The sequence below is a fragment of the Lucilia sericata genome, unplaced genomic scaffold, assembly GCF_015586225.1.
Source record: "Lucilia sericata isolate MDLA Ls3-8-SP2 unplaced genomic scaffold, ASM1558622v1 Contig000442F_arrow, whole genome shotgun sequence".
Lineage (NCBI taxonomy): Eukaryota > Metazoa > Arthropoda > Insecta > Diptera > Calliphoridae > Lucilia > Lucilia sericata.
The window spans coordinates 53,009-67,977 of NW_023994457.1; the positions used below are offsets into that span (position 1 = coordinate 53,009).

The window sequence follows — 14,969 nt, forward strand, 5'->3', positions numbered from 1 at the left end:
CCAATGTTCATTTATTGTATAATTTACTTTTGACCATATTGAAAACATCAACCACCCATCGATTGTTAATTGAATTTTGCATGATTTTCGGTGTACCTACACCGTGAGCTGTGTGTGGTTATTCTTTTGGTATTTTTGCAACAATTATATCTCCGCTTTGCTGCGCTTAAATGTATGGTGTACAAAATTAAAGAGGGGGATAAGAGCCAAAAGCTATTTAATAATAACATTGAAATATTTCCGCATGCAATTACTAATGTTATTTTTTTAATTATGAAAAAAAAACATAAAATAAATTTTCTCCATATTGATTATAGCAAAATGAAGTGTCATGTGAAACCCACACACAAAACGATAATTTGAATTCATTAATCATTTCGGTATTTGGTGTGTTTTGAAATTTACCTTTCAAAATATTAGTTTGTTTGTTGTTTTTTTAGCCAAATAAATGAGTGTTAATGTGCAATACAAGCTACTTAAAATATTAACAATAATAATCTTAATGTTATTATTTATTATTATTAATAATTTAATGTTGTTGTTTTGGTGGAACCAACAACACGAATTTAACCTTGTACATGGATTTTTTTTTTTTTTGCACTGAATGGTATTCAACCATCATGATCATCTATTTTTCGGTGCATAAAGTAAACAAAAAAAATTAAATTACTTTAACCATCATAAAATTTTAATAAAAATAAGAAATAAGAAATAAACCAAGAATAAACAAAATAATAATAGATTGTTTTTTTGTTTTTACAAACAAGTCATGTTTTTGAGCAAATTTATAATTTCCAGCTTAAAAAAAAACTAATTTAACCGCGTTTTATGGTTGTTAGCAAAAAAAGATAACAAAAAAAATCAGCAAAAAACCAAGAAAACGGATGCATTTTTAAAGTGGCCTCTAATGTTGAATATCAAATTATTATTTCTATTTTTTTAACATTTTTATGTGGTTTAATTTGTAGTGAATAGCAGAATTGTTTGTATCTTTATTGCGGTAAGTTATTTTTTTAACTTTGAGTTTAATTATTTTAAAAATTATATGCTTAATAAGCAGAAACATACATATTTATATTTGTATGCACATAATTTCAAATTCTTATTTATTTAAATTTTTTTGTAATGCCATAATTTTCAGTTGTTTTGACCGTATAATTTAAATATTTTTTTGTACGAAAAACTCAAACAATGAAATTATTTCATTGTTTTTAGTTAAACTTGTTAATAAACGTAATAATAAAACATTTTACTAAAATGTCTGAAAAATAAAACATTTTCTCTAATAAACTTTAAATATCATCATCATAATAACGCTGATGATGACTTTTGTTTGTAAAATGTTTCGCTTGAAAGATTTTATAACAAGTTTAAAATTACGTCTACTTACATACAAAGTAGTTATATCAAGTTTCTTCTTTTTAAAGATCTTATTTTCAAAAAATTTCTTAGGAAAATTATTTAATTAGTTAGTTATCTATAGCTAAATAAAGTTAAAAGGTTTGCATAGTTCTTTAGAAAAAAATCTCTCCCAGAAAACCTTAATTGCAACTACTCATTACAACTAAATTAGCAGTTACATACTTTTCTTACTATTCATTACTGCCTACATCTTGACCTATGTTTATAAAACTTTATTGTAAGCTTATTTCTTAATTTTCAGTTTAGTTTTATTTAATGTATTAATTTCATAGTAAATTTTCTTTTAATTTGGTTTTAGCTAATTTTCTTTTACACTGATTAATTGAATTTATTTTTATTTTACAATTTTTAAAAGTAAATAAATAATTTTAAATGTGCTTTGCTGCTGCTACTTTGAGTTAAAATTGTTTACGGAAGTAAACATTTTGCCAGCTATTATTTTTGATTCAATTATATTTAGGATAATCACAGTTTTATACAACAAGAACAAAAGAAATTTAAAGGTTTGCGAAATATTGACGCTTTTAATCTTATTCTAGACTATAGCTTATAAGCTAAACTTAAGACTAGATTATAGACTAAGCTATAGTCCAGACTATATACAATTGACCATACTATAGATAAAGCTTTAGCCTAGACTATAGTCTAAACTATAGACTAGGCTATAGAATAAACTATATATAAACCAAACTGTAATCTAGACAATAGTCTAAACTATGTACCCTAGTCTATTAACTATATTCTAAAATATAAACTAAAATGTAGTCTAGACCATATATCAAACTGTGGTCTAGACTATAGTCTAAACTATAGACTAAACTATAGTCCATAATATAGACAAAACTGTTGTCTATACTATAGACAAAACTATAGGCTAGACTATAGACTAAACTGTAGTCAAGACTGTAGACTGAACTATAGTCTAAACTATAGTATAAACTAAAGACTGGGCTATAGACTAAACTATATTTTAGACTATAGACTAAACTGTAGTCTAGACTATCGACCAAACTATAGTCTAGACTATAGTCTAAACTATAGAATAGACTATAGTCTAAACTATAGAATAGACTAAACTGTAGTCTAGACTATAGACCAAACTATAGAATAGACTATTGACTAAACTGAAGTCTAGAATAAACTATAGTCTATAACTATAGACTAGACTATAGACTATAGTCCTTACTATAGACTAATCTATAGTCTAGACCATAGACAAAACTATTGTCTATACTATAGACTAAACTATGGTTTAGACTACAGGCTAAACAGTAGTCAAGACTAGGCTATATACTGAACTATATTTTAGACTATAGACTAAACTCTACTCTAGACTATAATCTAAACTATAGAATAGGATATAGACTTAACTATAATCTAGAATACAGACTAAACTGTAGTCTAGACTATAGACCAAACTGTAGTCTAGATTATGATATAAGCTATAGGCTAGACTATAGACTATAGTCCATACTATAGACTAAACTATAGTCTAGACTGTAGACAAAACTATTGTCTATACTATAGACCAAACTGTAGTCTAGATTATGATATAAGCTATAGGCTAGACTATAGACTATAGTCCATACTATAGACTAAACTATAGTCTAGACTGTAGACAAAACTATTGTCTATACTATAGACAAAACTAGAGTTTATATAGACTAAGCCGTATTCACGACTATAGACTGAACAATAGTCTAAGACAAGGCTATAGACTAAACTGTAGTCAAGACTATGGTCTAAGCTATAGAAAAAACTGTAGTCCATAACATAGTCTAGAATATAGACTGAACTATAGTATAGACTATAGACCATACTATAGTCTAGGCTATAGAATAAACTATATTCTAGACTATAGGCTAAACTATAGTCTATTCTATAGACTAAACTATAGTCTAGACTAAACTAAAACTATTCTCTAGACTATAGTCTAAACTATAAACTAAACTATAGCGCAGACGATAGCATATACTATAGACTAAACTATAGTCTAGACCATAGGCTAAACTATATTCTAGACTATAGACTAAACTATAACATAGACTATAGACCAAACTATAGTCTAAGCTATAGACTAAACTATATTCTAGACTATAGACTAAATTGTGGTCTAGACAATAGACTAAACTATAGTCTAGACTATAGACTAAACTGTAATTTAGACTATAGATTAAACTATAAACATAGACTATAAAGTAAAGTAAAGTAAACTATACAATACTCAACAATAGTCTAGATTGTATACTAAACTATCGTCTAGACTAAACTATAGTCTAGACTATGGACTAAACTATAGTCTAGACTATAGACTAAACTATAGTCTAGACTATAAAGTCTATAGTCTAGACTATAAAGTAAACTATACAATACTCAGCAATAGTCTTGACTGTATACTAAACTATCGTCTAGACTAAACTATAATCTAGACTATAGTCTAAACTATAGACTAGACTATAAACTTATCTATAGTCTAGACTATAGGCTAAACTATTGTCTCGACTATAGAGCAAACTACAGTATAGACTATAGTGTAAACTATAGTATAGATTATAGAGTAAACTATAGTATAGACTAAATAGTATTCCGGACTATAGACTAGACTATAGTCTAGACTATAGACCAAACTGTAATCTATGCTATAGAGTTAACTATATGCTAGAGTAAAGACGTAACTATAGTCTATTCTGTCGATTAAACTTTAGTTTAGTATATGGTCTACACCAAACTAGAGACTAGTAAAGACCGTAGGCTTAACTATGTAGTTTAGATTATAGACTAAGCTATAGTCTGGAATATAAACAAAACTATAGTCTATACTATAGATTAAGTTATTGTCTTGACTATAGACTAAGTTATAGTCTGAAATATAGACTAAACTATAGTGTAGACTATAGGCTAAATAATAGTCTATACCATACACTAAGTACTATGGACTATGTTGCGATTCCCTCGTTTAGTTGCAAATTAATTTAATTGAAAATTATCTTTATTTTAGTTGTATTTACTAAACTGTGATTGCCCCAACTAAATAATTGCTTTTTATGTTTTTCGTTATTTATTTTTTTACTTTAATACACACAATTCTCAAATGCAAATGATAAGTCTTCTTCTTTGGCAGTCTTATTAAAACAAGTGTATTTTTTGTTGTTGTTATTATTTTTTGGAATTTTGTATTCGAATTTGAAATATACCATATTATATTCAGACATGCAATGTGTGCGTTGTTATGTAAATATTATACATTTTGATTTCAATTATTATACAATTTAAATTAAAGAAGAAAAAACATTTATTTTTGTTTTTATCAATTAAACGGTGGCACTATAGTTGAATAAACTTTTAAAAAAATTGCAAATTTTGGAGACAATGTGGGGAAAATGTTTATTCCGGGTTTTAGAAATTTTGTTTTTCAGTGAACATTAACATTTTGAATATGCTATTTGATAATTACAGATCATTCTATACATTTTTGAGTAAAGGTATTGAACTTTTTTTATTTCTTTATATTACAAGAATATGTTAATTTTGCAATAAATATGAACGTGATTTTCAATTAAAAACACACTTCAAAAGAAAAATTTGCATACATAAAACCGTTAAAGGAAGTTTATAATTTTTATTATTAATTATTTTTTTTGCTGACGTTTTTAAAATAATTTTTCTATATTGAAAACCTTAGCTAGATTTTATATTTTTTTAATTGCTAAAAAATTTATTTACTTAGAAAACCGGTAGTTGTTATAAATCTTCAAGTGTTTATATCTAATATATTTTTCAAATTTATGACTATTTTGTTTTCAAATGCGTTTCGTAAGTTTTTTTGTTAGAAACAATTTGCATTCATTTGGAAGGGGTATAGCTTTGGAAAAAACTAAAGGTTTGTGTGTTGGTTTTCTATTTTCAGTTAAAATATGTAGGTGTCACAATTCATTTAAAAAAATTTTGTTGCTAATTTTTATTTCATTTCGCAACTATAAAAACAAAATATTAAACAAATGCTAATATTGTTGTTGTTGTCTAAACACATTCTAATATTTTATGACTTGTTTTGTATTTGTTTGTTGCTGTTCTTGTTGTTGTTGTTGTTCTTTATAATATTTTTTTATAGTTTCATTTCATTGTATAGTCGAGAAGTCTGACTGGGTATCAATGACCGCTAAAATGCAATCAACCTATTTCAAGGCTAAACTTTTTTTTTTTGTTCAACCAAATCAAATATGTACTTATATAAATACAAACATATAGAAATGTATGAATAAATATTTGAAAAAAAAAAATGAATGAGTGTATTCATCAAGAGCAACAAATTAAACAATAATAATAAATTGTTAAAATTAAATTTAAAACAATATAAAAAATAATGCAAATGTTTAGAGACTTTTAAGCAAGCAGCAAGGGAGAGTTAAGATTGTCTAATAGAATGAATATTAGCAAGCTGGTGTGGCTAGCGTGTTAAAATTAAGGTTATTCAGAGCAGTAGTAGCAGTAAAAATGAAGAGTTGGGGTTTGTCTGTTAATTAAATGGGTTCGAAAATCACGAAAATTTGTTTAATATCCAGAGATATTGAATTTAGAAACGAATTGCTCGTAGTTGCGCAAAAGTTGCACAAGTTTGCTTAAAAAATATCGAAAAATATCAAATTTATGCACAAATTTCTGAATTTTTTGGTTTTGAAATCATGGAAATTAGTTTAGTATCCAGTGATATGGAATTTGCAAACGAAATGCGCGTATTTGAGTAAAAGTTGCACAAATGTGCGCAAAAAATTAACACAAACATTCGCAAAAGCTCCAAAAATGTGTAAAAAAGCCGAATAAATTCAGTAAAATTAAAATTTTGTAAACTCGCACTTAAGTTGCACAAGTTTGCGCAAAATATGCATAAATGCATAAACAAACCAATTGAAAATTATAGAAATTTGTTCAATATCCAGAGATATTGAATTTTTAAACAAGATGCATATATTTGTGTGAAAGTTGCACATATTTGCCCAAAAGTTGCACATATTTACAAAAAGGTTGCACACATATGCATTAATTTTTTAAAATTGCAGCTTGTTAATGTAAAAACTAAATAATTTGATCAGCAATGATCTAAAAAGTTGTTGCAATATCCAAAAATATCACATTTTTATACAAATTTGCGCAAAATCTCAACAAATTTGTAAAAAAGTTGCATAAATTTGTTAAAGTTAAGAGTTTGTAATGGAAATCCACATATTTGCACTAAGTTGCATATATTTGCGTATAAGTTGCACATATTTGTAAAAAACTTGCACAAATTTGCCGAAAATATGCATATATATGTTTAAATTGCAACTTATTGCAATAAACACTAAAAATATTTGATCAACAAGGATCTAAAAAGTTGGTTCAATATTTAAAATAATCAAATTTTTATATAAATTTGCGCAAAACTTCCACAAATTTTGCACAAAAGTTTTATAAACTTGTTTAAATTGCAATTAATTGTTATAAGTACTAAGTAATGTGATTGATCAGGTTCTTAGAAATTGATTTAATATCCAGAGATATTAAATTTATAAACAAATTGAGCAAATTTGCGCAATATTTCTACAAATTTTTAAAAAAAAGTTGCATAAGTTTGTTCCAATTACAATTAATTGTTATAAATACCAAATAATTTGATTTATAATGATCTTAGAAGTCGGTTTTACATCTAAAGATATTCAATTTATAAACGAAATACTCAAATTTGCGCAAAAATTCCACAAATTTGAACAAATGTTGCATAAATGTTTTCAATTTGCATTTACATCAAGTAAGTCTAAATAATATGACCCATCAGGATCTTAGAAATTGGTTTAATATCTAGGAATGTTAAAATTATAAACAACTTGAGCAAATTTGTGCAAAAATTCCACAAATTTTATACAAAACTTGCATAAATTAGTTCAAATTTCACTTTAAAGATCTAAATACTATATAATTTGATGAAACAAGATCATAAAAGTTGTTTCAAAAAATGTTAACTTGTTTTAAGGAAAATTTCTTTAGTGAACACCCCTACTATGTTTAAAATATTTGTTTGTTTGCTTGTTTTATTTGTTGCAAAATAAAATAATTTTATTATTTGTTGTTATTGTTTACGTTTTATTTTCAACTCAATAAATTTGAATTTAATTTATTTTTTTATGTTTGTCTAAAACACAATAAGAAACAATGACATTCGTTAAAATCTCATTAAAAACAACAATTATTTGACAGTTAACAATTAGTTAAATAAAATAAGCTACCGTAAATTCATAAAAAAGTAACATAATAATGCACAATGGGTGGTGTATAAGAAAACGATATAGGTTCTTACAAACTAAAGAAATTTTATAATTTTTTATTTTTTATTTTGTAGAATTTGCCTGAAATATTAATTTCAAATTTCTTTTCAAAAATCATGTACACTTACTTCATCACACCCTGAGTAAATCACCATTTTGTTAATTTTTTTTCAAATTTGTATTTATTTTTAAACATTTTGTGTATGAACTCACCTGCAACGAGAAAGAAAAGAGAAAGAATTATTAAGTAAAATTAATTAATATTTAAATTTTTAATATGATTAAGAAAAAAAGTAACAAAAAAAGAATAAACATAAATAATACTTATACTTAAGATTTAATTAATTTATTTGTTTTTTTTTTTTTTTTTTTTTTTTTGATATTAAGTCATCATTTTATGATTTTATATTATAAAGATTTAATCATGTTGATATGTTGAGAACTCTTAACAAGCTAATTTTATTTTAATTAATTTGATCATTTTTGGTTTTTGGAAAAAAAAAAGCTTTAAGATTTCAGATTTTTAAATGATTTATACATTTCAGATATTCAGACATATTGAATTGAACAAAAAAAAGTACAGTGATGCCTATGGTGAATGTTTTCCATGGGTTTTAACGTGCCTAAAATGGTTTGTTTGGTTCAGAAGTGATGATTTTGACATGAAAGACAAAAATCGAGCAAATGAGTCACTAAGTGATTAGAGATATTTGGAAGTTACTTAAGCAGCAATTCCAAAATGTTTGCCTGAAAGAGGATTCATCTAAATGAAGGGAAAATAGGTTCTGTACTGAAACGGTTGTTTGGTTCAGAAATGGTGATTTTGACATCGAAGACAAAGAGCCTAGAGATAAGTCGCAAAGTGGTTGAAAAACATTATCCCGTGTAGATTGTTCTTATGCTCTACACGAGCTTGCAGAATCATTGGAAGCTACTCAAGCAGTAATTCGAACATGTTTGCGAGAAGGAGGATTCATCTAAATGAAGGGAGATTCTGTACGAGTTGAAACCAAGAGATCTTGAAAGACTTATCATGTTCAAAATGCTGATTGAATGCTAAATGGATCCATTACGATAACCTAAAGATCGTTCAATCAGCTGAGTCGACACCAAAGCTAAACATCCATGGCTCTAAGCATTCTGTAAGCTACTAAAATATGGTCAAACCATCACAGCGAATCTTTACCGTATACAACTGATTTGCTAGAAGTGAGCATTCACACAGAGACCCCCCGAATATGCGACCAGACATGAAAGTATAATATCCCATCATGATAATGCTCGGCCTAATAAAAACTATTTAAAAATAAATTAATGGTAAGTTTTGTCTTACACGCCTTAAAGCCTTGCACGTTCGACTACTATTTGAACATGTATTTGGACTAGACTACTATTGACAGCCTTTGGATTAGACTATTGATAAGTTTGTGGACAAGTCTATTGATTAGTACATGGACTGGACTGTTATTTGGCTCAATTCGTTATTGGTCTCAAAAAGTGAGCTTTTATTTTGTAACGGACTCTATATATTGCTAAGAAGTTGGGAAAGAGGTCGTAGCTGATAGAAAGTATAACTTTTCTTTCTTAAAAGTAAAATAACTTATTTCAAACTTTGGCTTTAATAATTTTTGCTGATATAATACTTTAACATCTCTTCAAAGACTAAAGTTTTCAATTTATAAATGTTTTAAAAAATTTTGTTTTAAATTCTTATTAAAGGAATCAAATTCTGTTAATATTTTCTAAAAGTAGACTCTATTTCCTTTCATTTGATGTATAATAAGTCTGATGTTTCTTTTTATACCCTTTACCACTATAGTGGGGAAAAAATATTGAACCTACACCCTCCTTAAAGTATACCGATCGATCACTTTTTGAATCGATTAAAGCATGTCCGTCCGTCAGGTCCGTCAATTTTCAAGATAATTTGATGAAACTTGAATCATACTCTTCTTATGACCCAAGGACAAAGCCTATTGAAAATGGTTAAAATCGGTCCATTATATCGGCTCCATATAACCCATCTTTTACGAAATCCCTTTTTTGTCAACAAATTGTCAAAATATTCCTGAATTAAGGTAAAAATTAAATTAAATACTTTATTTAAAAAAAAAATAATCAAAATTTGTAACATAATCACTAGTGAAGGGTATCATATGGTCGGCCATGCTCGACTATAAAATCTTACTTGTTTCCTTTCTGAATACTTTCTTAAAGTCATTAAGAAAAGTCCACTAGTATGTATTTTCTATTTAAACTGCATTTTTAGTAAAATTTTTATGATTTAAAACATAATACCAAACGATAATTGCCAACAGGACGTATGATTGTTATCACTTTCCTTAGGTAAACGAATTACATATTAATCATGCGCCTCCATTAAGATTTCAAATACTTAATACAAATAATAACAATTATACGCCATGGTTCTTACGAAACTGAAAAACACTGAACAAAAATATAAAAAATATAAAATTCTTTAATATATTTTGTAAAAATAATATTCCACTTTTAACAAAAAAAAAAAAAAATTTACCTTGAACATAAACCTAAAGCAATCCTATAAATAATTAAAGCAGCTACTGCAAAATAGCAATAGCAACTGCTTTACTTACAAAGAATTTTAATATTAATATGGCGCAATAACCTTGATTTAAATGAATTCATATATTATTCTTGTAGTTAAGCATAAAATATAAGGGTAAGCTTTTCTCAACAAACTAAAGACAGGTGTGTTTTTTTTATACAATATAGCTTTAGGTTTCATTTTCTATTGGTTTTTTTTTGTTTGCCCCAAGAAAAAAAGTGTTTTGTATAAAAAACAATTTATGTAAATTAGATATTTCTTTAAGATAACAAATAAAGAAATGCTTGATTTGAACACGCAACTTAGTAAACACCAAATGGCAGGAAGAAAATTATAGAAAATGAAGTAACTCCTTAAAAACACAATGTTTCTTCTAAAAGAGGCCTTTTGTAGGAAAAATTAAAGTAATAGAATTCTAATTTAGTTGCTTAAGTTTCTGTGTGAAATGTTTGCTTATTAAGGCGAGTTTAGCTAATGGTCTTTTTGGCCTTGAGTTTTTCTTTTAATATTGATTTTAATTTCTTAATGTCGTGTTATGTTATTGTTTAAACTGCAAACGTTTTTTTTTTTAGTAAACTTGTAGGAAAAGCTATTTTTAATGAAAATTTAAAATACTTTTTTTAGGACTTTCATTAAACGTTTCTTAGAATTTTCCCTTTTTTAAAACATTATTACTAAAAATACTTTTTCACTGGAAAAACTATTTAACCAATAATATAGATTTATGCATTTCTCCATTTTCTATGCTATTTTTGTTTACAAAAATAAAATCCATTTTATTTGAAAACTTTTTGCTACTATTTTGTCCTGCGCTTTTCGTAAAGCCGGTTTTAGTTTTAAATATTTTCTCTTTCAAAGCAAAGAATTTCCGCTTATTATAGTAACCGGCATACCACAAAACAAAACCAACAAAAATATTTAGTACAGTTGCTAACTATTTTACACAGCAATAGGTTCAGATATGCAAAATAGCAAGCGACCTAGTTTTAACGCTAAATGCAAGCATACCTCTTTAAAAAAACCTTAAAAATCAGCACCTACTTTATTGTTGCAAAAATAACAACAACAACTATAGCAACATGAAAATATTGATTTTCTTTCTCTGCATATAAGCATACTTTTAGGGGTAGTTTGTAAAAATACAACTCTGAGAGAGCAAGAGAGAGTGAAAAACAAACTGACTTGTTTGAAGAGAGTGGAAAGAAATAAAGCACTAGCATTTGAGTTTAATATTTGTTGTTGTTCTCATATGTTTACCAAAGGGCGAGCATACCAATACATTTAAAGGACTTTTCGCAAACAAAAAGCAATAAAACAGTAAACAGCAGAGATGGCAAGTTTAGTAGTTTTTTCCATGGGAAAATTTGCAGTTTCTAGGTTTTAATTAATCTATGAAGTCTAGTCTATAGAATTATTTAGACTAAACTATAGACTCCCATGGACTAGACTATTAACGGGTTAATATTGGTCGCTTAACATGTCTATGTACTAGTTTTTTGGTCAGTCTAATGGAGGAGTCTATGGACTGATATATGGACTAGTATAGAGACTAATATATGGACTATAGACGATTCTATGAACTAGTGTATAGAAAATTCCATGAACTGGTCTACAGACTATAGAGAATTCTATGGATTGGACTATAGACTATTCTATGGACTGATCTATGGACTAGTCTATGGACTATTCTATGGACTAGCCTATTGACTATTCTATGAACTAGTCTATAGACTATTCTATGGAATAGCCTAGACTATTCTATGGACTAGCCTATAGACTATTCTATGGACTAGTATGTGGAATATTCTGTGGACTAGCCTATAGACTATTCTATGCACTAGTATGTAGAATATTCTATGGACTAGTCTATATACTATTCTATAGACTAGTCTATAGACTATTCTATGGACTAGTCTATATACTATTCTATGAACTAGTATGTAGACTATTCTATGGACTAGTCAATAGACTATTCTATGGACTAGTCAATAGACTATTCTATGGACTAGTCTATAGACCATTCTATGGACTAGTCTATAGACTATTCTATGGACTAGCCTATAGACTATTGCACTAGTATGTAGACTATTCTATGGACTAGTCTATATACTATTCTATGGACTAGTCTATAGACTATTCTATGGGCTAGTCTATATACTATTCTATGAACTAGTATGCAGACTATTCTATGGACTAATCAATAGACTATGAACTATCTATGAACTATTCTATAGACTATTCAATGGACTAGTCTACAGGCTATTCTGTGGACTGGTCTATAGTCTATTCTATGGACTAGTCTATAGACCATTCTGTGGACTAGTATTAAGACTATTCTACGGACTGGTCTATAGTCTATTCTATGAACTAGTATGTAGATTATTCCATGGACTAGTCTATAGACAGTTCTACGGACTAGTCTTCAGACTATTCTGTGGACTATTCTATGGACTGGTATTTAGAGTATTCTGTGGACTAGTCTATAGTCTATTTTATGGACTAGTGAATAGTCTATTTTACGTACTAGTCTATAGACTATTCTATAGTCTATTCTATGAACTAGTATGTAGACTATTCTATGCATTAGTCTATATACAATTCTATGGACTAGTATATAGACTATTCAATACACAAGTCTATTGGCCAGTCTATGAGTTATTTTTTAGACTATTCTGTGGTCTAGTCCAGGGATAAGTCTATTGATCAATGTATGATCTAGTCCTATGACTAGTCTATATGCTGTCTTGTCTATGAACTAGTCTTTGTTAGTAAAAGTAAATACATACTATTTCAACATCTCAATTTTCCATGCCTGTTAAAGAGTATAATAATAACAACAACAACATTACTATGCATACAAGTACATATAAGCTTTTTTGTGTGTATATGTGCGTGTGATTTTGCTATAATACAAAGAGTGCATTTTGTGTTTATTTTGTTTAAGTACTTGATATTAGAGCAAGGATTTTGTTCGTGCTTTACATTTTCATGACCTTGAATACTTTGGAGCAGAAAAAAAAGTTGTTGCAATTGCTGTTGTGTTGCCATGTGTTTAAATGTAAGACAACAAAAACAATAAAAATTAATTGTTGGCATATATTTGTTTTGCTTTTATTTTGGTCTATGAAAGGGGCGAGTTTTTCTGCTCTCTCTCTGTCTTTCTTGTATTTAAGGTTTATAATATATTTTACCTTGACAATAAAATTGCAAACAGAAAAAAAGCGAAAAATTTATTTAGTATATTTTGCAAAAATTTTAATACTTCTTTTAATTTGTTTACAATTTATTATTAAATATTAAATTAACTTTTTTCGCCAAATTGATTTATTTAATTTTAAAAAGTTTTTATTTTATTTTCTTCTAAATAATTATTTTTTAATTGGTTTTTCAGGTTTTGCATAAATGTTAATAAATTAAAATCATTTTAAGTTCAACAATTTTTTTTTAAATCAAATTCCTTTAAGAGTTATAATTAATTTTAATTAATGCGTTTTTATGGAAACATTTTCGCTTTATTTTTTTTTATAAAAAGCCGGTTTATTATTTTGCTAAATTATTCTTATAGCACACCTAGTCTTAGAGAATCTGGTAACATTTTATTTGAATTGTTGAATTTATAATTTAAAATAGATAAATTTAAAACAATTAAAATTTCAAAATTTAATACATAAATCTACAATATTTAGTGAAGTTTTTGGGTTGAATCAAATATTTATGAACTAAAATTTATTATTTCTAAAACAAAAGCTTATAATTTATTAAAAACAATAGCCAAATATTTAAACTTGAATTTGTTTTTGTTTTGTTAGGTTGTTTTTTGAGTTTAAACGGATGTTAATAAAAATCCATTAATTGCATTATAAAATTTAAGTCCTGCTTATTTACTTTTATTTAAAGCTTTTTTTCTTAAAATTAAACTTTTTTACATATCTATTACCATTTTAAAATTAATGCATAATAGAAGTTTGTTTGCTTTAAAACACACGCCAATAAAATTAAAATAAACAAAAAAATAATAAACAAAACATACGTCATTTTGTTTGTAATTATTTAACATTACAGATGAAAAAAAATCATCATTAAATTCATTAACATTTGCAATGAATGACAATTAAAATCGTTTGCAGCTGCAGTCTGAATTGTTCTTGCTTTGATGTAAGAGGGGTGTTTCCATTTGTTGTTATTATTGTTGTTTTAAAAATGGTCATACAAAGTCACACTGATACCGCCAACACTGGCATGGTTTGTAAAAAACTACTGATCTCATTGTCAAATTAATGGAAGTAAAAGTCATTGTAAACTTTAGAGTGAAGGGAAGGTGAGCCATTTAGAAGATTAAGAATTAATAAGTTTGAACGTTTTTTTTTTAAATTTGTTTTCCAAACAATAATTGGTTAAAAATACATACGATACTACAGACAAGTCTATAGGTTAGACTATAGAATAGACTACAGATTAGACTACACGCTAGACTATAGACAAGATTATAGACTCAACTATAGACTAGACTATAGACTAGACTATAGACTAGACTATAGACTAGACTATAGACTAGACTATAGACTAGACTATAAACTAGACTATAGACTAGACTATAGACTAGACTATAGACTAGACTATAGACTAGACTATAGACTAGACTACAGACTAGACTATAGACA

General features: G+C 27.1%; 1 protein-coding gene across 2 annotated transcripts in view; it reads right to left on the minus strand.

Annotated features, from left to right (window-relative positions):
• Positions 1 to 14,969, minus strand: part of LOC119604904 — a 134,868-nt gene that overhangs the window by 34,641 nt on the left and 85,258 nt on the right. The window contains exon 5 of one of the 2 annotated variants that reach the window (XM_037957806.1): positions 3,993 to 7,934. The exons of the other annotated variant lie outside the window; for it this stretch is intronic. Coding sequence (XP_037813734.1) covers positions 7,881 to 7,934 — 54 coding nt within the window. The 3' untranslated portion in view covers positions 3,993 to 7,880. Of the gene's footprint in view, positions 1 to 3,992; positions 7,935 to 14,969 lie in introns of those variants that run through there. 2 annotated transcript variants of the gene reach the window in all.